The sequence below is a fragment of the Crotalus tigris genome, unplaced genomic scaffold (assembly GCF_016545835.1).
Source record: "Crotalus tigris isolate CLP2741 ecotype Arizona unplaced genomic scaffold, ASM1654583v1 scf7180000020347.5012614909:4044961, whole genome shotgun sequence".
NCBI classification, from domain to species: Eukaryota; Metazoa; Chordata; class Lepidosauria; order Squamata; family Viperidae; genus Crotalus; species Crotalus tigris.
This window is the reverse complement of record NW_024097978.1, coordinates 2,608,027-2,635,746: the sequence shown is the minus strand read 5'-3', so window position 1 is coordinate 2,635,746 and position 27,720 is coordinate 2,608,027. Positions and strand designations below refer to the sequence as shown.

The 27,720-nt window shown below is 41.3% G+C and overlaps 1 protein-coding gene across 3 annotated transcripts in view; it reads left to right on the top strand.

Annotated features, from left to right (window-relative positions):
• The window catches only part of LOC120318647, a 47,235-nt gene that overhangs the window by 9,579 nt on the left and 9,936 nt on the right, over nucleotides 1–27,720 (top strand). For 2 of the 3 annotated variants that reach the window (XM_039366526.1, XM_039366525.1), the window contains exon 3: nucleotides 242–1,086. The exons of the other annotated variant lie outside the window; for it this stretch is intronic. In XM_039366526.1, the coding sequence (XP_039222460.1) occupies nucleotides 242–352 (111 nt within the window). In that variant the 3' untranslated portion in view covers nucleotides 353–1,086. Of the gene's footprint in view, nucleotides 1–241; nucleotides 1,087–27,720 lie in introns of those variants that run through there. 3 annotated transcript variants of the gene reach the window in all.

Genomic DNA, 27,720 nt, shown 5'->3' with positions numbered 1-27,720 from the left:
CTGGTATGCCACGGACCAGTGCCGGTCCATGGACCCCTGAGCTAAGGTATAAATTATATTGAAAAACAACTAAGAAATATTTGTTTTCTTTAATAGTAATTTACCTTAGAGAACACAGTGTGATTATTTTTAATTCCTTTGGCCAGCCAGCTGTAATTGTACTTTTCTCTTACACCTGGTTGGCTTGTTTTATGAGTTTAATGACATCGCCCAACAAGATAAATCTCCAATTCCATTCCAGGCAGCTTCAAGAAAATATGAAATCATAATGAGAAACAAGGAAGATACAATAGTGAGAAGAGCAAGAATAAACATGCATTACTCCAGAAAAAAACATGGGGGTTCAGAATAATCTTCAAAGGTAGATGGTCAGTATTTGATTTCACCAATTACAGCCATTCGTATACGGACATTTGGCCCATTAGGGCCCAAGGAGCATGAGACTCTTGATCTGTCAGGCTTGAATTGGATTGAGCTGAAGTGGAGGCCAGTTGGAGAACTACTGGCAAGTTTTGACACTGGTGTCACTGATGTCCTTCTCATAGAAGTTAAAATGATCCCATGCCTATCATACTTAGTAAGGCACTAGTCATTTCCATGAGTACCTTCCCAGAGATGGATCAAATCTCACTGTTACTTTATGTATTTCTTTATAAACCTTTGTATATTGCTTTTCTACTTAAAATGTATTCACAACAACCTTTTAATGTATATTATATTGTTTGAATTTGGAGATATTGGTGAAATACATTCACAAAACTCAGAGGAACACTAATTATTAAATATCCTGAAACAATAAGAATGCTGGTAATTAAGCAAATGAATATGGGAAAAATAGAGATCAGCTAAAGCAATTGACTAAGTAAGAAGTTGTGGATAACTTGCATAGTTAGAATGCAATAATGATTCATGGATTGCAGTTGGGTATCACATTGCATTGCAGGAGCCCCAGTCATTCAGATATTGCACTACATCAGTGGTTCTCAACCTTCCTAATGCTGCAACCCTTTAATACAGTTCCTCATGTTGTGGTAACCCCCAACCATAAAATTATTTTCGTTGCTACTTCATAACTGTAATTTTGCAACTTTCTGACTAGCAAAGTTAGTGGGGAAACCAGATTCACTTAAGAACCATGTTACTAATTTAATCTCTCTCTTCCTCTCTCTCTCTCTTTCTCTGTCTCTCCCTCTTTCTCTCTCTCCCTCTATTTCTCTCTCCTCTCTCTCGCTCTCTCTTTCTCCTTCTCTCTCCCTCTTTCTTTCTCTCTCTGTCTCTCTTTCTCTCCCTCTCTTCCTCCCTCCCTCCCTCCCTGTCCGATCGGGGATTGATTTGGAGATGCGGAACTTTTGACCAGTTCCAACCCTCTGTTGTGGAGGTTATTGATTAGGTACAAGCAGTCTGGGGGGCTTGGGTGACCCAGCCAGCCTACAAAGGTTGGAGGAGAACCTGGGACGGAAGTCCATGAAAATCCCGAGCCTCTCTAGCTGCCAAGTAAAGCAAGGGCAAGCAGGCTGGTGCGAGCGAGCAAACGGGCGGCCCACCTGTCTCTTAAGCGCGCCGGCTTCCCCAGGCAAGCGGCGGCTCTCACCTGCCGCTTTCTTCAGTCGGTGGCAATAAAGGTGGGGGCGGGGGTTGGTCCCTCTCCCCGAGTGGCATTAAAAGACAGAATCATCGCCAGGGGAGCGAAAAGGATGAAGCTCGCTCGCCAAGCTCGGAGGGAAGGAGGCTCCCTTGCTTGCTCCGCACAGCCCCACCACCCTCTTGGCCCAGCGCAAGGGGAAGCGGTGAGGCGAAGTAGTGGGCACCACCTTCGCACCCAGCACCCGCTGCTGCCCCGCCAGCACCACCTCCGCTGCCACTTGTCCCATGCAGCCCCGCTGTGTCAATTGGGCCCCGCGGCTCCCACAGCACCAGCCGCACACCACACCGATGGCGCAGAGCTTGCAGTCGCCGAGCCAGACACCAGTGTGGGGCAGCGGGAGGGTGCGGATGGCAGGCAGGCCGAGGCAGCAGCAGCAGCCAGGCGCTCCAGGGCGGCCATGTAGGCACACAGGGTGAGGCAGCGGCGGCACAGGTCCAGCACCGGCTAGGCCACCAGCTGGCCCAGCCCAAGGAAGGTCAGCCACCTGCTGCGCCCCACGCGTGCCACCTTTGCACCCAGCGCCTGCCACTGCCCCGCCAGCACCACCTCCACTGCCACCTGTTCCACGCAGCCCTGCTGTGTCAAGCGGGCCCTGTGGCTCCCACAGCAGCAGCCGCAATGCATACCGATGGCGCACAAGGTGAGCATGAGGCAGGTGTGCACATGTTTTCCGTGCTTCAGTGCCAGGCTCTCCATGCTGCAGCGCGACACAGAGAGCCTGGCTGACACAGGTGAGCATGAGGCACATGGACTCCGCTTTTTCAGCAGGGCATAATTAAGTGCTGCTCCCCACCTCCCACCCCTGGTCCTCTTTTACTTACAAGTACTAGATGGCGTAGTTGCTCAGCAGGGAGAGGTGCAAAGTTCCTGTAAACTCACCTTTGCTGCAGACAACTTGCATGTGGGTCTTTTGATGTGCTCAGCAGTGGAGAGACAGCCATTAACGACCAGGTCTTGACAATTCCTATTAGCTTTCGAAAGCCAATAGATTAAGAGTTCTATTCAATAGAGTCTATTCTATTGGCTTTCGAAAGCCAATAGAATAGAGGGAGTAGCCCCACCCACTAGATTGCCTAAAATGTATACCAATGTCTCCCCTAAATGTTGGAAATGTAATTTGAAAAGTGGAACTTACTATCATATGTGGTGGGAATGCACGCGAGCTTGTGATTTTTGGAACAGGATTAAAATATGGTTGGAAGAAATATTAGAGCAAGCGGTAGAACCAAAACCAGAACTCTTTCTATTAGGTTTAACTACGCAAAAACATGACAAAGGCGTATTTTATTTAATGCTACACATTTTAACGGCTTCCAGGCTGGTTTTTGCTCAAAATTGGAGGAACAAGGAAACCCCAACGGAAGAAGAGATCCTGCATAAAATTCTAATATGTGCTGAGATGGACAGGCTTACAATGATTATGAAAGACAAAACGGAACACGAATACTTCGAAATCTGGGGCAAATTTTACCGCTGGTATGAATTAAGAACTGCTCGGACTTCAAACTAATGGTAGAATTAAAAGATATACATAACTGTACATATAATTGTATATATAATTGTATTGTATAAAAGATGAGGTTTATATAGAGGTTAAGAACAATGTATAAATTTTTTGTACTATGATAGGAACTGATAGAAAAATTCACTCTGGAATGTCATGTTTGTCCATTGTTGTTTTAATTGTATTATGAATAAAAATTAAAAAAAAAAAAAAGAATAGAGGGAGTAGCACAGCTCATGGAAAAGTTGAAAAAATCCATCAAAAATAGGTGCCGGAACCCTGTTCTGAGTGTTCTATGAGAAAAAAAGCCCTGGTCTTAGGCAACCCCTGTGAAACGGTTGTTTGACCCCCAAAGGGGTCGCGACCCACAGATTGAGAACCGCTGCACTAATTTGTAATGTTTTACTTTGGCTTAGCACATAATCTACTGAAGTTTTTAAAGTGCCAATTTACTTTATTTTTACCTTCTTTTAATTAAAAAATGGAAGTTAGCAGGCTGCAAAGCACCAATCTCAAGCATACTATCTGTCTGTGAGTTAAGATGGTAAATGGCATCTGGAATGCTAGAGGATAGAGACATTCAGCAATCTGTCTTTTGGTAAATGGATGTTTTATGATAGGCCAAGGCAACATCATTGAATGTAAGATTGATGGTGATCCCCATCCAGGGGAAGAATCTACTGTTACTGCATTCCCAATAGATGGCCATTCAGCCTCTGTTTAAATGCCTTGAAAGAAAAAGTGTCCACCATCTGATTTACTGTTGAACAACTTTGAGCCGTGCTGGTGCAGTGGTTAGAATGCAGTACTGCAAGCTAACTCACTGCTTACTCCAGCAGTTCAATTCTCACCGGCTCATTGACTCAACCTTCTATCCTTCCGAGGTTGGTAAAATGGAGACCCAGATTGTTGGGGGTCAATAGGCTGATTCTGTAAACCATTTAGAGAGGGCTGTAAAGCATTGTGAAGCGGTATATAAGTGCTATTGCTAATGACTGTCAGAAACTTCTTTCCAATGTCCAATCAAGCTCTATTTCCCTATAATTTAAGTCAATGGTTTGAATAATTCTGCTCTGCAGCATACATGACAGTTTTCAACTATTCAAAGGCAGTTACGTCTCCCCACAGTCTTCCCTTCTCCAAGCTAAACATACCTGATTCTTTAAATCATTCCTTGTAGGGTTTTTTCCCCTAGTTTCCTTATCGTCTTTGACTTTCCTCAGCAAGCTGTTCAATTTGTAAATGTCCTAAAATGTAGCCTCTAAATCTGGATGCAATATTAACAAAGAATGAAAAATAATGATTTTTGTGGATCTTGATACTATAAGCTTGTTGATGCAGCCCACAACTTCATTTATTTTTCTACAGCTGTTTCATGTTATTAATTTATGTTCAGCTGGTGATGTTCCAAGCCTTTTTGCCTGGGCTGCTCCTGTTATCATCACCAGTCCTATTCTGATGCCTTTGATATTTCCTACTTAAGTGCATTTGTCTTTGCTGAAATTTATCTCGCTGGTTTCTTCCCATTCTACCAACTTGTTCCTGAATCTTGACATGGTTCTCTAATGTGTTCACTATCCCCCTATTTTTGTGTTATCCACAAATTTGATAACTATCTTTTCTAGCCTTTCACCCAGTCATTTATAAATATATTGTACAGGGCCTAGAATGAAGCTTGAGATGCAACATTCTATCAGTTTCAAACTTCAATCCTACCAAATAAAATTAAGTAGCCTCTCTTTTTACCTTCTATATGTGTCTTATTCTTCCCATCCGTTTTTATTTTGAATATACTTATATAAAGATATATTTTGCTATTCATGGCAGTCTGAACTGTGGCTTTCCAGATTCCACTCCCACAGTTTTGAGCTATCTGTATGTAGCCCTGTGCTGATCCTGTGTTCTAGATGCTGTCCTACTTGGTTGTCCTTCTGTACCCTACATATATGTCCTTTTTGTGTATGTTAGTTTTCAAATCTTCACTGAGCTTTTCATGTGGTTATTTTAGGTTCTTCTGCTGTTTTCTGTTTCTTTTCTCACTGAAATTATTTGCAGTTGTGCATTTAGCATCATTGCTTTTAGGAACTCTGATTCATACTGAACTCTTCTCGTTAGTTTTCCAAGTGAGCTAGTTTCCTAGCTAGAAAAGAAGAAATTTATTGATCTGTTTTATCAAAATCTATTTTTTTAAAAAATCCAAAATACTCAAAGCTTTATTTTCTACTAAAATCAGGAATTCCAAAACTATACATTATAGCTCTAGAACAGTGGTTCTCAACCTGTGGGTCGCGACCCCATTTGGGGTCGAACGACTATTTCACGGGGGTCGCCAAACAACGCCATTTTTCCCCCTTTTCCTTAGCTGTGCTTTTGAAAGCCAATAGAATAGACTCTGTTGAATAGAGTCCAATTCTATTGGTTTTCAAAAGCCAGTAGGAATTGTCCAGGCTGTCTCTGCCCTGCTGAGCCCGCCAAAAGCCCCGTCTGCAAACGGCGCTGCAAGTTGTCTGCAGCGAAGGCGAGCTGTCTGGAAGCTTCCACCCCTTCCTGCTGAGCAACTACTAAAAATGTAAGTAAAAGAGGGCCAGGGGTGGGAGGTGGGAGGCCAGCGGGCGCAGGGAGGGTTGCTGGCACGCGTGGGGCCCGGCGGGTGCCTTACCTCCCTTGGGCTGGGCCAGCTGGTGGCCCAGCCGGTGGTCACTCTGCTCCGTCTCTGCCGCTTGCCAGCTATGCCTAGGCTGGCACAGGGGGCGGCACCACGCATGCACGGCGCTCCCAGGCAGGGAAAGTCCTCGACTTACGACCAGTTGGATAGTCCCCGACTTACGACCGGTTTAGTCCTCGACTTATGACTGGTTGTTTAGTCCTCAACTTACGACCAGTTGGGGGTCACGGCATTAAAAAGGTTGAGAACCACTGCTTAGAGCATACTAGAATGGGCTGGTACTACCAAAATGTTTGGGAAGGGAAGCTGACCTTACCTTTTCAGCTTTTTCCCCAATGTGATTATCAGCCCATTTTAAATTATGTGGATGGGTTTTTTTGAAGCCATTCAAAATTAAAGCCATTTAAATCCATTTGTAGTGAAGCAATGAAATGTGCTTAAGTGATAAAACAAATATACACTCATATACCCTATTGTAGTCAGGGCATTAGTAGTCCATAGGCATATAGTTGGACAATTCTCAGAACAATGAAGAGGATTTTGTGACCATGAAGGCACCAATGCAAATATTGCTTTTTAAAATGATTATTAAAGGAACCATCTTTATTGAAACAACTGCATAGTGAGTATCAGCTTCCACTTACCAGTGGTTTTCCCATATGAAGATGGAAAAAAACATCTCACAGAAAATACTGTTGTTTTTTATCTGTCTAGCATAGATGGTAACTGTATAAATTACTTTGCTTTAGAGACAACCCCTTGAAGTGATATGTGAAGGATCTAAGGAGAAATATTCCATGACATGAAGAACTGCAGCCAGTGTATACTACATTAGTTGCACAGATTTTAACAAATCTGATTCAAGGTAGATTTTTGTGATATTGTTCATTAGGACCCATTATGCCCCAATTCAGTGTCCACTGATTAATGATAACAGCAGAGTTGTAAAAACCTGTGTGAGTTGATACTGTCATGAAACATAGCTGCAAAACAAGAAACTCTGGGTTAGATTTTGCCTCTGTTGTTTTCAAGGGACTTGTCTTTCTGGACCCTTCAATTTTTCTTTTCACATTTCTACACTCAATCTCAGTAACAAATGAATGTCTTTCTTGTTTAATTTCCCATGTGAGGAATTCTGCAAAGTAAGCAGTTGTGGGGGAGGAAGATTGAGTCTCCTCCCCCATGCAATGGTCTCAATCAGGATCCCACATGCTTAAATTAATATAACCAGTCTCCGCATGTTTACCTCATCACTGTCTTCTTAAAAATAATCCTGAGGTAAATAATTCCTGATCATAAAGGAGTGCAGTCATATGGTTAATTATGGCAATATTACACAGATCCTTCAGGTCATGCTGTAATTCATAATGATCAGATTATGCTTTTTCTTCCATCTCCCATTTTTTAATCTGAAAAGGATAAGAGAAATTTGAAATTCAAACACTCATCTCTGAAGTTTGGAATGTTATACTATGCTGGATTCTTTCTAGGGTTTGTAAAAATGGTTTTTACATCACATGCACTATCATTTTTCCCCTTTGGTTTATTTCCCAATTCCCTTACCATAAAACCAAAATTGTGTTCAGGTATGTCTCACGCCTATTGAAGAACTAATAATTAGGCACAATTTCCAAATAATTAGGCACAATTTCCAATTGTGTCATTTGGAAGATAATTCCTCAATTTATTTTTACCATTAATTGAAGTCAAAGATTCTGTGACTTAATTTTAAAAGAAAAGTTTATCTATCTTTGCAAATTGTTTGAAGTTGGTGTTTCTATTTTATGGGCATAGTAGTCAGTCTATGTAACAGTTTATTTCTGCAGAAATCAAGAAGCAACCACAGGGAATATGGGTTGAATTACAGGTTGAATTAGAATCCAGTAGTTCTGGAAAAAAGGATAACTGACGGGTGGTGGGAATAAAGTGCAGTCTTCCCTCATATGCTTTTTCAGTTAAAAATACAGAGCTGAAATACCGTATTTTCCAACATATAAGACGACTTTCTAAACCATGAAAATCTTCTCAAAAGTCAGGGGTCATCTTATACACCCAGTCATATGCTGGAAAATACAGTAGATCATTTAAGGTATCAAGTCAACTCTCTTCAGTGGAGGAATCTAAATTATAGCATCCCAGAAAAATGGCCAATTAATCTCTGCTTGAACTTGTTCAACGAAAGGGAACTCACCACCACTTTGGATAATTAGTTCCACTGTCAACCTGCTCTTATTCTTGGGAAACCTTTTTTGTAAATTTAATCGCTGTAATTTAAATCCATCATTCTGTCTCTTGCACTATGGAAGAAGAGGAAGAACAGGTGATGTGCCTCTGTATGACACCCTTTTCTGTACTTGGTGAATGCTATCATATCCTTCCTGAATCTCTTTTCACAAGGTTAAAACATCATAATAGGACTGTGGAAAATTTTGATTAAATCACACCACTGAAGCACATTTGTGAATCAAAATAGTCAAACTGATCCAATGGATTTGAGTGCTGCACAATATTTCTAGATGCTTTTCTAGAGTTAAACTTAGAAGAAAAAGTAGAACTGAGAAAAGTGGAGAACTGAAAGCTTAGCTGGATAGTTAATGTAAGAGCTGCTGTAATAGTTTCATAGATTAGATGAGAAGTGTGTATGTGTGTGTGTGTGTGTGTGTGTGTGTGTGCATGCATGCAGGTGTACATAATGCAACTCCCCCAATTTGGGTGTCTTCCAGATGCAGGGAATTCAACTAGAATTTCCTAGCTAACATGGTCTGTTGCTGAGAATTTTGTGAATAGAGATTTATCCATCTGGTGTGTCCCATGTTTGTAGAAGGCTGAGCTAAAGGATTTGATTCTATGGTAAGTATAATTATGATCTGGCTTTTTGTAATATGGCTACAGTTACTCTATTACAGTGATGTTCCATCTGGTTCTAGTGCTGTATTCCAAGTACAATTCTAGCATTCCATTCCCTACAGCAGAGACCAAAAACAAATGGGATAAAGATAGCATTTACAGTATGTGCAGCCAAAATAAAAATGATCCATCAATCAGTGTGGGATTTCTTCCCATATGAAGGAAAAATAAATGAAATCAGTGTTCCCAATTTCTTCTATTGCTGCCAGTTTTGAAGGTCCTGCAGAAGCCATTTAGGATGAACATATAGTGCCCCAAGGATTAGATCTCCCTCTTCCAGTTTTTCTGGAACTTCTTTTCTTCACAATTTTGACCCTTATCTCCTTTTACTACTCAACCCACATCTGTCTGTCACTGTTCCCACCAATTTTTGGCTGTTTCTCTCCTGCTCTCCTAATTGGGATGAGGAAGAATGTCTATGAGGACAAATATGTGATATTCTCTTTCCTAGCATAAATGGATTCAAAACCATCCAGCCAGGAGTTTATAGGTGACTATATACTATGATCTTCTTCTGCCCTGTCCCCAAGGCCAGCTAAGGTCACTGGCAGGGGGTATGTTCAAGTAAATGATTGGTTTGCTGCTCTTCATATTAATCAGGTTTTGAGTGCCGGGGAGTGATATTATACTGTTTCCTTCAAAGAAACAGTTGGAGCTCTTTAGGGAATGATTTCTGGCTCACTAATAGTATAAATGCCACATGTATAAAAGAACTGCTTATTTCTCGGTCATGATGATGAAAGGCAGCACATTCTTAAAGCTGAAAACAATAGAGTAAAATATTGGTTCTCACAGCTGATGCCATTTAGTAAGTGTATGCTTAACAAAGAATCAACCTTTTCTCTGTGAGCTTTTTATATACACTCTTTACTCCAGATTCAGGGCACTCCTGCAAAGCTACCAGCCTCACCCCTCTCCTCTTGTTCAGAGTCCTCATTCCTGCTCCCTGGGCATGGGGAGGAAGGAAAAGGAAGAGGACTAAAAGGACAGTGGGAAAGTAAATAAATTAATCATTTATTTATTTATTATTGGGGCATTGCTGGAGGTTTTTAAGCAAAGATTGGACATCCATTTGTCTGAGATGATATAAGGACTCTTGCCTTGGGAAGGGGATTGGACTAGAAGACCTTCAAAGTCCCTTCTGGTCCTATGATTCTATAATTCTAAAATTGCTACTGTGGTCACTCAACAAGTGATGGTGATAAAATACTAAAAAAAACCAAGATGACAAGGATAGGCAAGATGCATATTTCTTCTGCTGACGGAATCCACCTTGATTCACAATTTCCATTGGAGTTGAGCTGAGCTGATCAACTTTCAGAATCCAAACAAGCACTCCAATTTTGTGCAGATTACTTCTGGATAGCTTGGGTGCTTTTACAGTTCTAAACATTTGCAGAGAACTCCCCATAACCATTAAGGCAGTTGTAGTGTGATACCATTTTACTTCTTCAAACTCATTGTGACCTATCTGCTTCTCTTTAATTACCCCCCCCCAAAAAATATGGAGGAAACTTTGTTGCAAGCCGTTCTTCTAAGAAAAGCTAATACTAATAAATCTACTTTTCCGTCTAGCAGCATAGTTGTATTCTAGAATTTAGATTAATCTTGTGAGGAAAATAGGTTGTTTCTGTTCTGTTCCTTTTCAGTTAAGGATAATGATAATAACACAGTAATAACAATGTAAGGAAAGAGTGTAGGTTAGATCAACACTAGATAATGAATAGTTAAATTAACCTAATGTGGCTGATGTGCTAGGCCCAATGGTAATGTTTCTGATAGTACTGAAGTAGAGTTCACATCTGGGTTTATTGCAGATGTAGCTGCATAAAAACACTTTTACAGTTACACATTATCCCACTGAGTATACAGTATTTCTTATTAGGTGTTTAGTAAATAACCATTCTTATAAAAAAAAATAGCCATAAACCTTTCCTTTCTATGGACAAGAGGGTTCAGGACCTCTTGGTCAGAGGAGAATGGAATTTGCCTTTTGTGGCTTTTCTTATCACTGTAGTTCAACGGAAAATACCCCAGTTATTCATTAAATATATAGCTATCAATTAAATGGACTGAGATGAACATTCTAAGAATGGAATATTCCCCAATTATCTTGAATCTGCATGTTGGCAAACAATAGATAGCAGCTACTCTCCGAATCCCTCTTTTTCAATACCCCTTGAAAATACTAGGGCAAATCACTAAACAATGTTAGAATGGGTATATCATCTAAAACAGTGATGGCGAACCTTTTAGAGACCGAGTGCCCCAAAACTGGGCCTGCGCCTGCTCCACCGCCTGCCCTGCCATTGCTCCGCCCCACCCCGCCTGCCCACAGGGCCACTCATCACCTCCAGGGTCTGCCGTAGATTGCCCAGCAGCACCAGGGCAGCCATACCCTCTGCCCACGGCCCACAGCATCAACTGTGTGCGATGGGGCATGAGAGCAGAGTCTTGTCTACACTTCCTGGCTGCCATGTCCTTTACTGCACTGCTCCACGTGGGCCACGCTCGGGGGGCGACCCTTCTCCAGGAGGGCTGCTGGTGAGGAGGGTGTCACAGGGGAGGCAAGGCTGGGGCAATGGCACGTGCCCACAGAGAGGCCTCCGAGTGCCTCCTCTGGCACCCGTGCCATAGGTTCTCCACCACTGATCTAAAATAACCTTTTAAAAGAATCTTTTCAAGTCATGCTCTAAAATTACAAACCCCTCAAATTGTAGTTTTATATGATAAACGTTGAGGGTAATAATTGACCATCAAAAGTTTATCTGACTTCAAAATTTCTTGGATTTAAACAGAGACTGTCAAAAAGCTGGAACTAAAAAGTCTACCAACTCTTACTGAGCAGCATGGAACATTTTTCTCAGCATAAGATATGCAACTTCTTGCCTTTGCAAAATGGTGTAATTTTATGATTGACTGGCCACCCGTAACAGCCTGAGTATCAGTAAGGATTCCAGCACATGAATGATTGATGACTCATGCTACTTATATCTGCTCCCTTGTTCTGCAAAAAGATGGACATTGGACTTGATATAAAAATGCAGGGAGAGGAGCAACAGAAAGAAGCAACTCTCTGTCATACCACAACTGATAGCTAGCAGAAGGATCAATCAAAACGTATAGAAATGTAAATATAAATACCAAATATCCACCTCTGCAGTGAATCCCCATTGCCAATGGAACCTTGATTACTCATTGTATCCTACTGGAAAGCATAAAAAGAAACCTTTCCTTACTATCGGAGGATCACATCTGGTATGCTATATGCTTTGGACTTGCCTTCTGTCTTGCTTTTCTGGTTTCCCTGTTGTTGTTTTTTACAATTCTGACTTGGGCTCTTGACTTACTTAATTGCTTACATTACAACATTTGCATGTAAACATACAATAGAGCTATCAATCTGGACTGCATATATCTGGATGCCTATTAGATGATAGCAACAAACAGTTTAGATCTCTTTGCTGCCATCTATTGAACATCTGGAATTTTGTACTCTGTATGGTAGCTCAATCCAATCAGATAAAATTCTCTAGAGCAGTGGTTCTCAACCTTCCTAATGCCGTGACCCTTTAATAAGTTCCTCATGTTGTGACCCCCAACCCCCCATCCAGCTGGCTGGGGAGGGGGGGGCAGGAAGGCTGCTCCGTCGGCTCCGCCCAGCCTGGTTAGAGAAGCGACATTCCTCTCCCTCTTTCTCTCTTTCTCTCTCTCTTTCCTCTCTTTCTCTTTCCTCTCTCTCTTTTCTCTCTCTCTTTCCTCTTTCTCTTTCTCTCTCTCTTTCGCCCCTCTTTCTTTTTCCTCTCTTTTCCTGTTTCTCTCTCTTTCTCTTTCCTTTCTCTCTTTCCTCTCTCTCTCTTTCCTTTCTCTTTCTCTCTCTTCTCTTTCTCTTTCTTCTCTGTCTCTTCTCTCTCTCCCTCTTTCCTCTCTTTTTCTCTCTTTCCTCTCTTTTTCTCTTTCCTTTCTCCCTCTTTCTTTCTCTCTCTTTCCTCTCTCTCTTATGGCAGCATCTTTGGGGGTCCCTGCCACCCCTGGCCCGGCCTCCGCTGTGTCCTCAGCTGAATGGGTGGGGAGGGGAGCAGGATGGAAGACAGCGGCTCTGGTGGCGGCGGCAGTGGCACAGCTCATCATCGGGGGTCCCTGCCACCCCTGGCCCAGCTGCCGCCCCCGCTGGGACTCCGCACTGCCTGGCCTCGCCCTCCACCCATCGATGGAGCCACGGTGGGGACAGCGCCCGCCCGAGCCACCTGGGGGGCAGCAGGAGGAAGAAGGAGAGAAGGAGGGTGAGGAAGCAGTCACCCCAGCTGGGACTCAGCGCTGCCCGGCCTCGCCCTCCACCCATCGATGGAGCTGCGGCGGGGGCTGGTGCCACATGGCCCCTGCTAACCCCTCCGCCAGCCCGGCTGCTTCCCCCAGGCACCCCTCTTGTCCCGGCGCCCGCCTGAGCCATCTAGGGGCAGCAGGAGGAAGAAGGGGAGGAGGAAGAGGAGGGCAAGGAAGCTGCCCCAGGAGGAGGTTCTCCTCTCTATCATTGCTGCATCTCCTCTTCCTTCCCGGCAGCCTGGACTCCGGCACGCCTTCCCGGCCAGCGGGGCCAATGGTCAGGCTGGCTGGGGATCGCAGGGGCTGGTCTCCCTTGGGCCATGGCTTGCAGGAGGGCTGGCCCACTCAGCGGAGCCTCCAGTGGGCCACTCTCAGCAGGGATACAATGGCTTCCCCAGGCGGCTCCAAGGCCACGAGGCCCTGGCTGCACTTCTCCCAGGGGGTGGGGCACCCGGGCGCAGGGCCAGTCAGGAGCCCGGCAGGAGGTAAGTCCACCTGAGAGAGAGAGAGAGAGAGAGAGAGAGAAGGGAAGCGAAAGTGCCTCTCTCTCTCTCTCTCTGCAAATTGCGGAGGAGGCCATGCGGAGACGGATGCGGAGCGGTGTCTCTGTTCCTAAGGCCATCGGAAATATGTGTTTTCCGATGGTCTTAGGCGACCCCTGTGAAAGGGTCATTCGACCCCCAAAGGGGTCGCAACCCACAAGTTGAGAACCGCTGCTCTAGATCAGTGGTTCTTAACCTGGGCGATATCGCCCCCCAGGGGGCGATTTCATTTTTCAGGAGGGCGATGGAATGAAAAGGGGCGATGGGGCGAAGGAATGAAAAGGGGATGATATGGGGGCGATGGAGCAAGAAGTTTTGGGGACATTTTTGAGCCTGTCCCTGCGGCTCTGAGCCTCCTCCACCATTTGGAGAGAGAGATAGAGAGAGAGGCACTTGTGCTTTTCTCTCTGTCTGATGTGGATTTGCCCCCTCACAGGGCTCCTGGTTGGCCCTGAGCCCGGTTGCCCCGCCTCCTGGGACAAGTGCAGCCAGGAAGTCCATTTCCCTGGCTGGCCCTGTCCCAGGTGCACGTGGCCGGGGAACCCCGCTGGGAGCAGCCCACCAGAGCCTCAGCCTAGCAGGCCAGCCTTCCTGCAAGCCGCGGCCCTGAGGGAGAGCTGCCCCTGTGATCCCCAGCCGTGGGACTGTTGGCCCAGCTGGCTGGGACGGCGTGCCGGAGTCCTGGCTGCTTTGAGAGGTGAGTAGAAGATGAGGGGAGAGAAAGGGAGGGGGAGGCATTTTCCAACCAGACCCACAGGAGCGCCTCCTCCTGGGGCCCGACGCCAGCTTCCTTGCCCTCCTCCTCCTCCCCTTCTTCCTTCTGTTGCCTCCCGGGTGGCAGTCCTGGCTGGGATGGTGGCCGGTGGGGGCATTGCTCCCTGGGTGACGCTGGTGGGTCACGATGGCTGGGAGCGTCGTGCATTGCGGAGCAGCCCCAGCTCCTCCAGCAGCTAATGGGGCTGTTCTGCAGATGCCCTGTGAGTTAAGCCCGGGGATGCTGGTGGCACGAGGGGAGGCTTGGCGATGCAACCGACGGGCGGGACATTCCGCAGATGCCCCGTGGTCCCGACCTGAGCTCAGGGACGCCAGCGGCATGTGGGACAGTCTGCCAATGTGACCGTGAGCCGGGGCATCCCTGCAGGCCTGGCAGGCAGCAGAGCTGGGTGCCTCCAGCGGCAACAGGGTCTTCTGCTGCCTCCTGCCCCCCCTCCCCACCCCTTTGGTGCCCTCTGCCTTTCATTCTCTCTCCGTCTCTCTCTCTCTCTCTCTCTCTCTCTCTCTCTCTCTCTCTCTCTCCTACCTGGAGAAAGAAGGGGGAGGGAGGGAGAGGAAAGAGAGAAAGGGAGAGGGGAAAGAGAAAAAGAGAAAGAAAGGAAAGAGAGAGAGAGAGGAAGCGCAAGTGTCTCTCTCTCCCCCCTCTCTTTTCTCACCTGGAGAAAGAATGGAGGAGGGAGGGAGAGGAAAGAGAGAAAGAGAGAGGGAGAGGGGAAAGAGAAAAAGAGAGAGAGAGGAAAGAGAGAGGAAGCGCAAGTGCATCTCTCTCCCCCCTCTCTCTCCTCACCTGGAGAAAGAAGGGGGAGGGAGGGAGAGGAAAGAGAGAAAGAGAGAGGAAGGGGAGAAAAAGAAAAAGGGAAAGAGAGAGGGAGTGCAAGTGCCTCTCTCTCCCCCCTCTCTCTCCTTACCTGGAGAAAGAAGGGGGAGGGAGGGAGAGGAAAGAGAGAAAGAGAGAGGGAGAGGGGAAAGAGAAAAAGAAAGAGAGGAAGCGCAAGTGCCTCTCTTTCTCCCCCCTCTCTCTCACACACACACATACACACTGAGTGGGGGAAGAGGACTGGCGGACCAAGGGCAGAAGGGAGGGAGGGAGGGAGAGAGAGAGAGACCGAAACCCTTTTGACATCTAAAGTGAAGATAACACTGACGATATATATATATATATATTAAAGGTAAAAAAGGATATATGCAGTGTTATCTTCATTTTAGATGTCGAAAAGGTTTTGCGGCTCCCAGTGTTTTGTTTTCGGTGGGAAACGGGTCCAAGTGGCTCTTTGAGTGTTTTGGGTTGCTTACCCCTGCTCTACCCATACAGTGGCGCACCATTGGCCAGAATGGGCAGTGATGGAGGGGGGAGCGCTTCTTTTGAAACATCGCATGCTGTTTTGTGTGTTTCTTTGTATTGTACTTTTTTAGCATGCACTCCAGTTCGATATTATATTTTCTTTGTGTCTTTTTAATCCTTTTTACAGTGTGCGTGACTATATATACTTTCCTCGAATCTTAATTAAGTTTCAGAGTTTTCGTCTTGAAATTCTTAGTTCCTGCATTGCGGTTTGTTCTTATGCCCTTTTTATATTTCTTTTTGCGTCTTAAGTTTCACTTGTAATTCAATCATTAAATGTTACTATTTTTCTTTTCGGGCATTTCACTTTCTTGCAATTGAATTTTCTTTTCAATGGTCATTACATTTAAGTGTCTTGAATAAATAAGATAATAATGAAATACATGTATCACGTAGTTTGGGAATAAAGTGACGGGTGGCACCAAAATTTTTCACACAGTTGAGATATGGGGAAAAGACTGGAAATAAATTATTTGCCTCATATGTCCTGATGACAGTTTTAAAGAAAACAAAAAAAGTGTTTGCATAAATTGAAGAATTATTTCCTATGTTGTGATTGAGAGGTTATGTTGGGGGAGGGGGGCGATGACAGGTGGCGCAGCAGTTAGAGTGCAGTACTGCAGGCCACTTTAGCTGATTGTGTTCAGCAGGTCAGCGGTTCAAATCTCACCGGCTCAAGGTTGACTCAGCCTTCCATCCTTCCGGGGTAGGTAAAATGAGGACCCAGATTGTTGGGGGCAATGTAAATATATATATACATTGCTTACTGATGTACACCGCTTAGAGAGTGCTTGCACTTAAAGCGGTATATAAGTCTCATAAATAAATAAATACATAAATAAATAAATAAATAAATAAATAAATAAAATAAACTTCCTCATTGGCTCAGGGGGACGATTCGTTCAAAAAGGTTAAGAACCACTGCTCTAGATGGTACAATTTGAATATAAAAGAGATGGGATATGAAAGCATAACATCAAAACCAACAGTAAATGTAGAAAGCATCAAAAATTACTACTACTCTAAAATTAGAAATATATTTAAATAGAGTCCAGGATTATATTGGCTGGATAATTAGAAAAGAGTTCAACTGGTGTTAAAAAATCCAGAGATGATGCTGGACAAATTTGTCTCTGAAGTCTGTTTCATAATAGAGTGTTGTTATTGAAAAGATCCCTGTCCCTAGCTATCCTACTTCCCTGAGAGGCATTTATCACAGGACTTTTAAACTTGGAGACAGTTTTCTTTTGAATAATCTGGTCCCAATCTTTTAGGATTTTAAAGGTTTGGATTGAACCTGGATTTTTATCCTTTTACTCTCTTGGTCCTTGGCTTTACTACTTAATAATTATTTTTTTAAAAAAATGTTTGAAAGAAAATGCCTCATGAAGAGAGATGTATCTTCCTGATCAAGCAATTTCTCTCTGGTTGATGTGGAATTAACTCAGAGATAATTGGATTGTATTCTTACCAGGAGATGATCTTACTAACCTCCTCACCTGCCCAGTTCAGCCTTATTGAAACCTGGCTTAACTCGTCTTTGCTCATTCATGCCTAAGCTGCTTGCCTGCACTTAAACTTTAAACTAACAGGCAAGTTCAGGCATAACTGTCTTTCACATTACTGTACTATATAAATAATTGATTAGAATTTCAGAAATGATGTTTTTGAAGTGATTTTGGTGAAGACATTTTAATCATGGTTTTACTAACTAAATCACACCTGACCAGTTTGTCAAACATGATAAGCCATAAAAATAGAAAGCAGTTTTGGGCTTAGTGTAAAGTAGGAACTCAGACAAATTCAATAACTCAAGAGATGAGTCCAGGGTGGATCTCTCTTAGCATATTGAACAATTTTCATAAGTGTTCTGGGAAGGCACAAGATTCAGACAACATAGATGGGATGTTTCTATCATAAGCAACTGGAAACCTGTCCTAAAAGGAAGAGTTGGTGTCATTCTCCATGCCATGGCATACATCTAGCTTTGTACATTTGCAATGTACATTTGTATTAGAACCTTTAAAAGCAGTATATTCTTGCCACTCCCCTATTAAATGCTGAAAATATAATTGGATTTGATTACCTTAAACATAATGATTTTTTTATGTTCATTATGTTCTTCATATATGTGAGACCCACTTCAATTTTGTAATGTAATACCCATTTGAGTTATGGGGCCCTCTTTGTAAATTAAAGATAAATTAGGGATTTGCTTCTTGGACTTAAAAAAATTAAGTCAGAGCTGCTTGCCTTGTGTCCCTCCCCCCCCAAAAAACCCAGTGTGCCATGACTTTAATTCAAAAGAGGCAACCTTTCCAACTGGCCACAGACACATTTTTCATCTGGAGGAGTGGGGAAAATGTGTAGGGCAGACTAGTTCAAAATGTGAAAAATCAAAATGAGCATCTTAAGAGGATGGCATCTGATTTTAATTACACAAAGTCTGGGTGAAACAGGTATAAATGAAGAGTTATGCCCCTTGCAGCTATCAATGAAGGCATGTCTGCATATTGTCCCTACAAGAATCTGCTTTATATCAGTGCAGGCCTCCGATCCATTTGGCCCAGTCTTATCTAATCTAGTGGAGAGGTTGTCTCTGTCTGTCTTTCCAGTCGTGATACCAAGGATCCTTTATCGAGATGCCAAAGATTGATTGCAAGATCACCTTTGTATGCACTGAGTTAAGTAAGAAAATGTGGGTATGTTCACTCACACACAAGTTTGATTTTTACAGAATAACAAACAAAATCCAGGAGCCAAGTCCCATCCTTTGCAAGTTGCAAGTTAAATATATTTCTTATAATATAAGTCAGTATTTATGTTTCTCTCCTGCTACCTATTAATCATCTGTACTCAGTTTCAGCTTTTAAACAGCCTCTGGATTCATAGAAGACAATGTGTCTTTCATTCACTTTGTTTACTGCCTTCACCCATAGAAAAACTGGAAACTGAATTAATAAACTTTCAGCTATTTATTTTTGGAGTCACAAGATTTCATAGACAATGCATGCTGCCAACTATTATATCAAGTGCTTTTTGCAAAGGTCAGAACAGAAAAAGTGACCTGAAGTGACCAATATTCATTTTTAGACTTTTCTAATTAAGGACATGTTGAAAGTGAACTGTAGTTTGAAGGCAATGTAGAGGTACTACTCGACTTACGACCACAGTTGGGCCCAAAATTTCTTTGTTAAGTGAGACATTTGTTAAATAAGCTTTGCCCCACTTTATGATCTTTCTTGCCACAGTTGTTAAGTGAAACACTGCAGTTGATAAGTTATTAACCCGGTTATTAAGTGACTCTGGCTTCCCCATTGACTTTGCTTATCAAAAGGTTGCAAAAGGTGATCATATGACCTTGGGACACAGTAACAGTCATAAGTATGAACCAGTTGCTAAGTATCTGAATTTTGATCACATAATCATGGGGATACTGCAAAGATTGTAACAGTGAAAAATGGTCATAAAACTTTTTTCAGTGCTATTGTATCTTTGAACGGTCACTAAATGACCTGTTATAATTCAAGGACTATCTGTATTTTCTAATAAAATAACAGTCACCCCTTTTAAAATTGCTTGCAACTTTAAAGCCAAGGAACAAAATCTGCAGACCATAAACAGATTAGTAATCTTGTCTGGTGAAACTCAAGTAGTCAGTCCTCAGCAAGGCCAATCTGAGACAACACAGGGATTTGTGATCAGTGAAAAAGGTCAGATCCAAAAGCTTTGCAGTGTTTACCTCTTTTCTCCAACCGTTCCTTCTTCCAGCCTTCTCCTCTGTCAGGGTCCAAGGCACACAGAGCACCCTAGACCCCTGAGAGTTCTTCAAAAAGAATAGAGCTCTTTGATGTTAGGGTTTCTGTACTATCCCTCCCTTCTCCTTCTCAATCCCGTCTGCCAGTATGAAATTAAATTGTGTCCTTTCTGTCCTGTTTGTTGTTCTTGTTGTTTTTGAAGGAGATGGGGCAGGAGGATGGGACTGTAGAGCAGTCCTCATCAGGAGAAGAATAGAATGCTATATTTCTTGTAGGTGGGGCAATTTGAAATGCTAATTTGGGGCTCAAGATCAATAGGGCAGGGCAGATTGTACCTTCCACCACTGGTATTCCTAATATCCTGTACAGGGACATGTAGGAGATGACCTGGCTGAGCCTGAGGGCAGGGTCAAACACATGGTCAGTTTGAAATCGCTACTGCCACCATAAGAGACTTAAGTCCAGGCCCTCTTGAAGTCTGTTGACTCTTATTTGGTACCAATTTGCCTTGACCATTAGTAGATCAGATTCTTGTGTACAGGTTGCATGGAATAAACCCACAGTGCTTTTGAACTCTACCTTGGCTCCTGATTTCCTGTGCCTGATAGGAAAGTCATAATTTGGAACTGGGTGACAGACTCTAACACGACTAATTTTAACTTCCTTCAGGATTCATAGGAGGGCGAAATAGCTAAACAAAGCAAAAGATGTCAGCCTGCAGGAATTTTGTCAGGCCAGAAGAAAATATATATTTGTTTAAGTGATTGTAATTGGCATACATTGCCCACATCTATCCATTGTTCTTGTATGTTTGCCAGCAGATATATTTTTAAAGGTTTTTATTTTCCATTTATTGATACAAAATACAATTAAATTCCTAACCATTGGTACCGCCTGCCCATTCCCCCCAGGCTGCGTCCACCCTCTCTAATCCTTCCCCACTTCCCTCCTTTTTCTCTCCTCCCCTCCTACTCTCTTCCCCTCCCCTTCTCCTCTAACCATCCTACTTCCTCCCTACTCCTTCCTCCCCTCTCATCCCTCTCACACACATGAACGCAGCATAGGGGAAATGCCCAAGCGTTTACCATGTCTATATTATCATTACCCACCCACCCACCCACCCTCAACCCTCCCCCCTCGCTTCCCAGAGCAGAATACAGGGTTATTATTAAGAAAGTTAACAATAATAAAAAAGAAAATAAAAGAGAAAAAAAAACATCATACTTAACCTTTAACTCCCCTTAAATTAAGTCATATAAACAAATCTCTACAACAGTTACTATAAAATTTACTCATAAAATAAATGAAACTTTATAGTCCCATATTTTTGTGAATATAATCTATCCATCTTCTCCATACAATAATATATCTTTCTTGTATATGATCCTTCAAATAAGCAGAAATTTTTGCCATTTCTGCAAAGTTAGAAACTTTAAATATCCATTCTTCTAAAGTAGGCAACGAGTCCTTCTTCCAATACGAGCCTACTAATAACCTTGCTGCAGTTAATAAATTCAACATTAAAGTAGTTTCTTTGTCATTTAAATCCACAAAGATATCCAATAAGAATAATTGAGGGGTGAACTTTATCTTCCTTTTAAAAATCTTTTGAATGTTCCACCAAATCATAATCCAAAAAGCCTTTACCTTTTTACAATTCCACCAAACATGAAAATATGTTGCATCCATATTACCACATCTCCAACATTTGGGTTGTAAATTTGGATACATACAAGATAATTTTTTAGGATCTAAATGCCATCTGTAAAACATTTTATAAAAATTTTCCCTCAAATTTGGAGCTTGTGTAAATTTAACATTTCTAATCCAAATTGTCTCCCATAAGTCCAATGGGATCGGATCCTGGATATTCTGAGCCCATTTAATCATACAGTCTTTAACCAATTCTTTTTCAGAGTCTAATTCTATTAAAGCATTGTAAATTCTTTTTATATGGGCCTGACTCTGATCTTTAATCTGAATAACCAGATTTCCATCTTCTAATGTTATTCCTTCTTTTTTATCTACAGTCTACCTGTCCACTATTTGTAAATATTGAAACCATGACTGTAGAATATTTTCTTGCCTTAATACATCTAGAGATTTTAAATGCCAAGCCAAACCTGACCAAGTTAATAATTCTTTATACGAAATTTTATCAAAATTCATCCCCTTAGAAAGCCCCTCAATTGCATGTCTAGGAATCCCCCAGATAGGTATTTTATAGTTTAGCCTATAATAATACTTTTTCCAAACTCGAAGTAAGGCACTCCTCAAAATATGTGATTTGAAAGCCCGGTCCACTTTCTTATTAAAAATCAAATATGCATGCCAACCATACATTAAATCCCACCCTTCAAGAACAAGAATATCCTTATTTGTTAAATTAAGCCAATCACTTATCCAAGTTAAGGCGGCTGCATCATAATATAATTTCAAGTTAGATGCTTTAAGTCCTCCTCTTTCTCGGGCATTTTGCAAAATCTTAAACTTAACCCTTGGTTTTTTCCCAGCCCAAATGAATTTATTGATACCCTTCTGCCATTCCTCCAAATTTACATCTTTTTTAAAATAGGTATCATCTGAAACAAGAAAAGAAACTTTGGTAGAACATTCATTTTTACAGCTGAAATTCTCCCCAACAATGACAATTGCAGTTTTTTCCAGTCATTTAAATCCTTTTGCACTTTTGCCCATAGTAATTCATAATTATTTTTATACAATTTTCCATTTGAGGCAATTAAATATACTCCCAGATATTTAACCTTTTTCACCATCTGAAAACCTGTGGCTTTAACCAAACTTTCCTTGTCATTGGCTAACATATTCTTAGATAATATCTTAGTCTTATGGTTATTGACTTTAAAACCAGAAACTTTTCCATACTGTATTATAAGTTCTAATAGACAATCAACCGCTCTAATCGGTTGTTCCAAAATCAAAACCAAATCACCCGCAAAAGCCCGTAATTTATACTCATTTTTTCTTATCTTTATGCCCTTGATTACCGTTGATTCTTGAATCTGGATCAACAAAATCTCCAATGTCAAAACAAATAACAATGGAGATAATGGGCATCCTTGTCTTGTCCCTTTTTCAATATTAAGTCTCAGTCAATCCCCCATTAACAACAATTTGAACAGATTGTTGCTGATATATAGCTTTAAGTGCATGTAGAAAATTATCCTCAAAATTCATTTTCTCTACCAGTGAGAATAAGAATTGCCAATCTAATTGATCAAAGGCTTTTTCAGCATCCAAAAATATAAAAGCCACAGGAATCTGATTGTTCTTATCCAAATACTCAATTAAGTTAATAATTTGTCTAACATTATATTTCATGTATCGCCCTGTTATGAATCCTAATTGATCACTGTGAATCAAATCCTTCATAACCTGCATTAATCTATTTGCCAAAATTTTTGTAAAAATCTTGTAATCTACATTTAATAATGATATCGGCCTATAATTCTTAGGCTCTTATATCATTGATCCTCCTTCGGAATCAATGATATAAACGCTCTTTTCCAAGAAGGAGGAACTTGTGCTCCCAGCAAGATACTATTAAAAAGCTCCTTTAATGGCTCCAACATTTCTTCATATAAATTTTTATAATACGTTGACGTCAATCCATCTGTTCCTGGAGACTTTCCCACTTTTAACTGCTTGATAGCTAAGCCAATTTCCTCCACAGTAATTAAACAATTCATCCCATTTTGCTGTTCCTCAGAAAGTTTAGGAAAATGTACTGATTGTAAATATTTATCTATATCCATTCCCTTTATATTATCACTTGAGTATAGTTTTGTGTAAAAATCTAAAAAACTCTTTTTAATCAAATTTTGCTGAAAAACTTCAGTACCTTTATATTTTACTTTCTAGCCTTCTGTTTCTTTCGTAACTGATAAGCTAACCACCTCCCAGGCTTATTCGCATTACAAAAAGTATTATGTCTCATATAACGCAAATTGGTAGCCACCTGATCTGCCATCAACATATTAAATTCTTCCCTAAGCATCTTTATAGAAACCTTTAAGTTATTATCAGTTGGATTAAGAGCAAGCGCTTCTTCTTTTATTTTAATCTCATCTTCTATTTCTCTACGTCTTTGTATCCTTTTATCCCTAGAAACTTTATTTAAATGAATTAAAATTCCCCTCATATACGCCTTACTGGCGTCCCAGACCATGGGCATCGATGTACCCTTATTCATATTTAAAGCAAAAAACTCCTTTAAATACTCTTTACATTTTTGTACAAACTCTTCCCGGGGCCAGCAGATATTTTTTAACATGACTTTTTTCATGAGTTTGTCAAGAAAACGATTCCAGTTTTCTAATCTAAGGCAATCCAATTTATACTGAGTCAGACTCTGGTCTATCTACTTCACTATCTGAATGATAGCAGCTCTACAGGATTTAGAATGGGAAATTTTCTAGCCAGACTCAGGCATCTGCATACTCTGCAGGCTCAGACACCAACCCATTAGAATAACAGGTTAGTATTTTGTGGTTAGAATAATAGGTTAGTATTTTGTGGGAAATAGTGGTGGAGTCTTTTGCAATGGGTATGAAAACATACCTGGCTGGATCTAGCACAATTTACTGTGGCCAACTCGCCACCAGACAACTTGCCACAGCCAACTCACTCCAGGACAATTTGACGTTCTATTAATAATTTCATTCAGTTATTTTTATTAATGGTGACCATGTTTTCATTGAAATTATTGTAACTCTTGTATTTCTGGATTGACTTTATTTTATTATTATTGGCCATGGTTTCATTGAAATTAATTTAACTTTTGTATTTGTTGAATTGTACCACAGCGAGTTGTCCCATGGCAAATTGGCCATGGCGAGTTGTCCCATTCCGTACCTGACCAATATATAAAACTCGGTTTGGGTTCACACTGTTAATCAGGCATGTTTTCCATCTGTTAAGAAAGCAAGTTTTGCATTACTGCACCAATATTATGTGTAACTGGTTCCCATTTAACTAAAAAAAAAAAAGATCATTCCATCCTGACTTTTTTTTTTATCTACAGTAGTTGCTGCTTCTGAGAATTTGCCATTAGGATCAGGGAAGCAACTATTTGCCTCAAGGTTACAGAGGAATAATAGACCGTGCAGCTCTTTCCTGGCACTATACAATTCAGCTAAGTCATGTCAATAGTAAATGGAAGCTACTGTCATTTACAGGGAGGCTATTAGCACTTATCTGTCCAGGTCCCCTGCCAAGAAAGCCTTCCCCTGTTTTAATAAAGAACCATTGTTTCAGAGTGTGGTCAGTGAATCTAGCTGGGTTGCATTGGATAATTAATATAGTAGATGCTTTTCTTTAATGTGATGCTAAAGGGCATAAGAGGACATATACAAGCCGGTATTTCTATAGGTCACCCCAACATATCTGAAATTGTGACTTGCCTTCAGAAGACAATAATAACATTCCAGTGCATACAGTTTTTGGAGGAATCCTTCAAAGCAAATAACATGTTTGTTGCTTTTCTAATGACCCACAATCTATGGGAACTTTCCAGACATCACATCAATAAACAAAGAATTCTCAGCCAAAGAGGCAGGATGGGAAACCACAAAGTTATACACTGTCCCCCCCCCCCGCTTATGCAAATGAAAGAGTCAGACAAATAGTCTCTCAGAGCCACTGAGACACCTGACTTGGCTGGTTACATTTATAGTTAAAAGTACAAACTTCTATCTATTTTTCACATAAATCTTTTAGAGATTTTTTTTCACGTTTACCAACTAAAACAAATACTAAATAGGATGAGTCTGTAATTTATTTAATCACTGGACTAGGATTCAAACTTTATCCCATCTTAGGCTACTCTCCCAAACCAACCTACTTCATAAGAACTTCATTGTGGGGAAAAAGTTGGAAGAAAGAGAGTTAATATGGCTTTCTGGAGAAACAGTGAGACCCAAGCCTAAGGAATAAATAATTAAACAAGCATACTTATAAAAGTCCATTTTGCATTGGGGGAAAATCTCCCACTAATTCCTGTGAATTGGAATCTTCCCAGAGGCAACGATAATTACAATTTCAAAAACTGAAAACCCAAATTAGTTGAAAAAATGAAAAGTTAAAAAAGTCATTTTTTTAAGACGGGAAATATTCACACATGCAGTACTGAATCATAATGTCATTTGTTTGCTTATGAATGACTGAGTTTACATTTTGTGTTCAGCTATAATTTGAATAAACCACATTTAACTAGATATTCACAATATAGTGAACTGTAGCATTTTTATATGACTAGATTACAGTATAGAAGTTAGATTTAAAATTCCTTTCTATGCCTGTTGTATTCCAATAATTGCTTTGTTTTTAAAAAAACATGCTGATTGAATGTATTTCAACCTTATGTAATACTACTCAGTTCTTTCTTCTGTGCCCTTCCAAATATTAAAGTTTTTGCCCTGAACAAATTAGGAAATAGGTTCATTTCCATATTTGTACTACATGACTTCCATATATGTGGAGCACATATTCATAACATGCTAATCATCATTAAGTACCATTGAAGCACTCACTTAGGAAACATACCCCAGCTAACACAACAAACTATAGCCAGCATAATGTCAAACCCCTCTTGCTTTTGAGTGATGCCCCAGTAATCTTTCTACTAGATGGAAAGAGTATACAAAAAATCAACAATGGCCAAAGACTTAACTAGTCCAATGGGAATTGCCACACTATGTCTTCGAGTGGGAGGGAGTGGAGGACACATGATATGTATGAAAAACAAATTTGGAATGGCAGGAACTCTACTTTTGTACCTCTCTTCATTTTCTTGGAAGACAATCTTTTTCATTGGAAATTATCCATTTGATTGGATTTGGATGATACATTAGACTGAATTTAAGGTAATCTAATCTAGAGCAAGTGATGGTTACAAACATTCATTAAAGCATTCCTTCTTAACATAGCTTAACCTGCCATCTAGGTTCAGCCAATATACCAACCTAATATATTGCTTTTTTTTTTTTTTTTTGCGTCTTCCAGTCAGTCTTGATCAGAGGTCCACAACTCCCAGTCCACAGACAGGCACTGGTCCACGGGACATGCAAGCAACTGGGACATGCAAGCAAGTGCAAAACACACACACACACAAAACACACACATAGGATCCAGGCAGTACACAAAACCACGTCACCACCACCCCTCCAGTCCATGGAAAAACCATCCTCCACAGAACTGGTCCCTGATGCTGAAAAGGTTGGGGCCACTGGTCTTGACTACTAGCAATGCCTGGATTAGTCCCTGCAGTTTTCTTGGCCTTACCACTTCTTAAGGCTGAAAGAGAGGGAGTGGCTAAAAATCACCCAGCCAGCTTCGTTCTTAAGGTGGGACTAGAATACTTGGTTTCCTAGTTTCTTCCTGATTCTTTACTCATTCACCAAACTGATTCAATATATTGCTTAAATATTGTTTTTTAACATGTCATAGGAATCAAGCAACCATCAGAGCAAACCTGTGTGGTAAATTAATATTCTTTTTACAGGGGATAGGGAGTAAACCAATAATGATATGATCAAGCTACCTGGATAAGGAGAGATTTTTAGAGGGCTTCTGGGAAACTGGTAAAAAAACAAAATGGATTCGAATTGATGACAAAAATAAAATTGATGCTAGAAACAGATGTGTCAAAGATAATGTGAATGGTCTAAGAAACACAACCATTTCAATGGATAATATACCTTTTAGTAAGCCCCCAGCCCTCCTGCAAGAAGATTAGAACAGTGCAAAACACATACTCACCAATCACAGAGCATTGAAGGGCATTAAAGGGAAGCTGAAACTACCATGGGAATCATATCCTCTAATATCAGTGCAGGCCAAAACTCAATATAAGTGCCATGGTGGTGTAGTGATTAGAATGCAGTATCATAGGCTAATTCTGCCGATTGCCAGCAATTCAATTCTGACCGGCTCAAGGTTGACTTGGCCTTCCATTTTTTTGAGGTGGGTAAAATGAAGCCCCAGATTGTTGGGGGGCAATATACTGACTCTGTAAATCACTTAGAGAGGGTTGTAAAGCACTATGAAGTGGTATATAAGTCTAAGTGCTATTGCTATTTTGAAAAACTGAATAAAAGAAACTAACCAAATAATAGGTCTTTTGGCTCTCTGAGATACATGTGATTCAGGCAGCTTTCTAAAATAGGTCTTAGCAGAGGGAATTTCTGTGAAAGATTTACATCTATTATCACTTGTTTTGTATAAATTCACATAGTTGTTC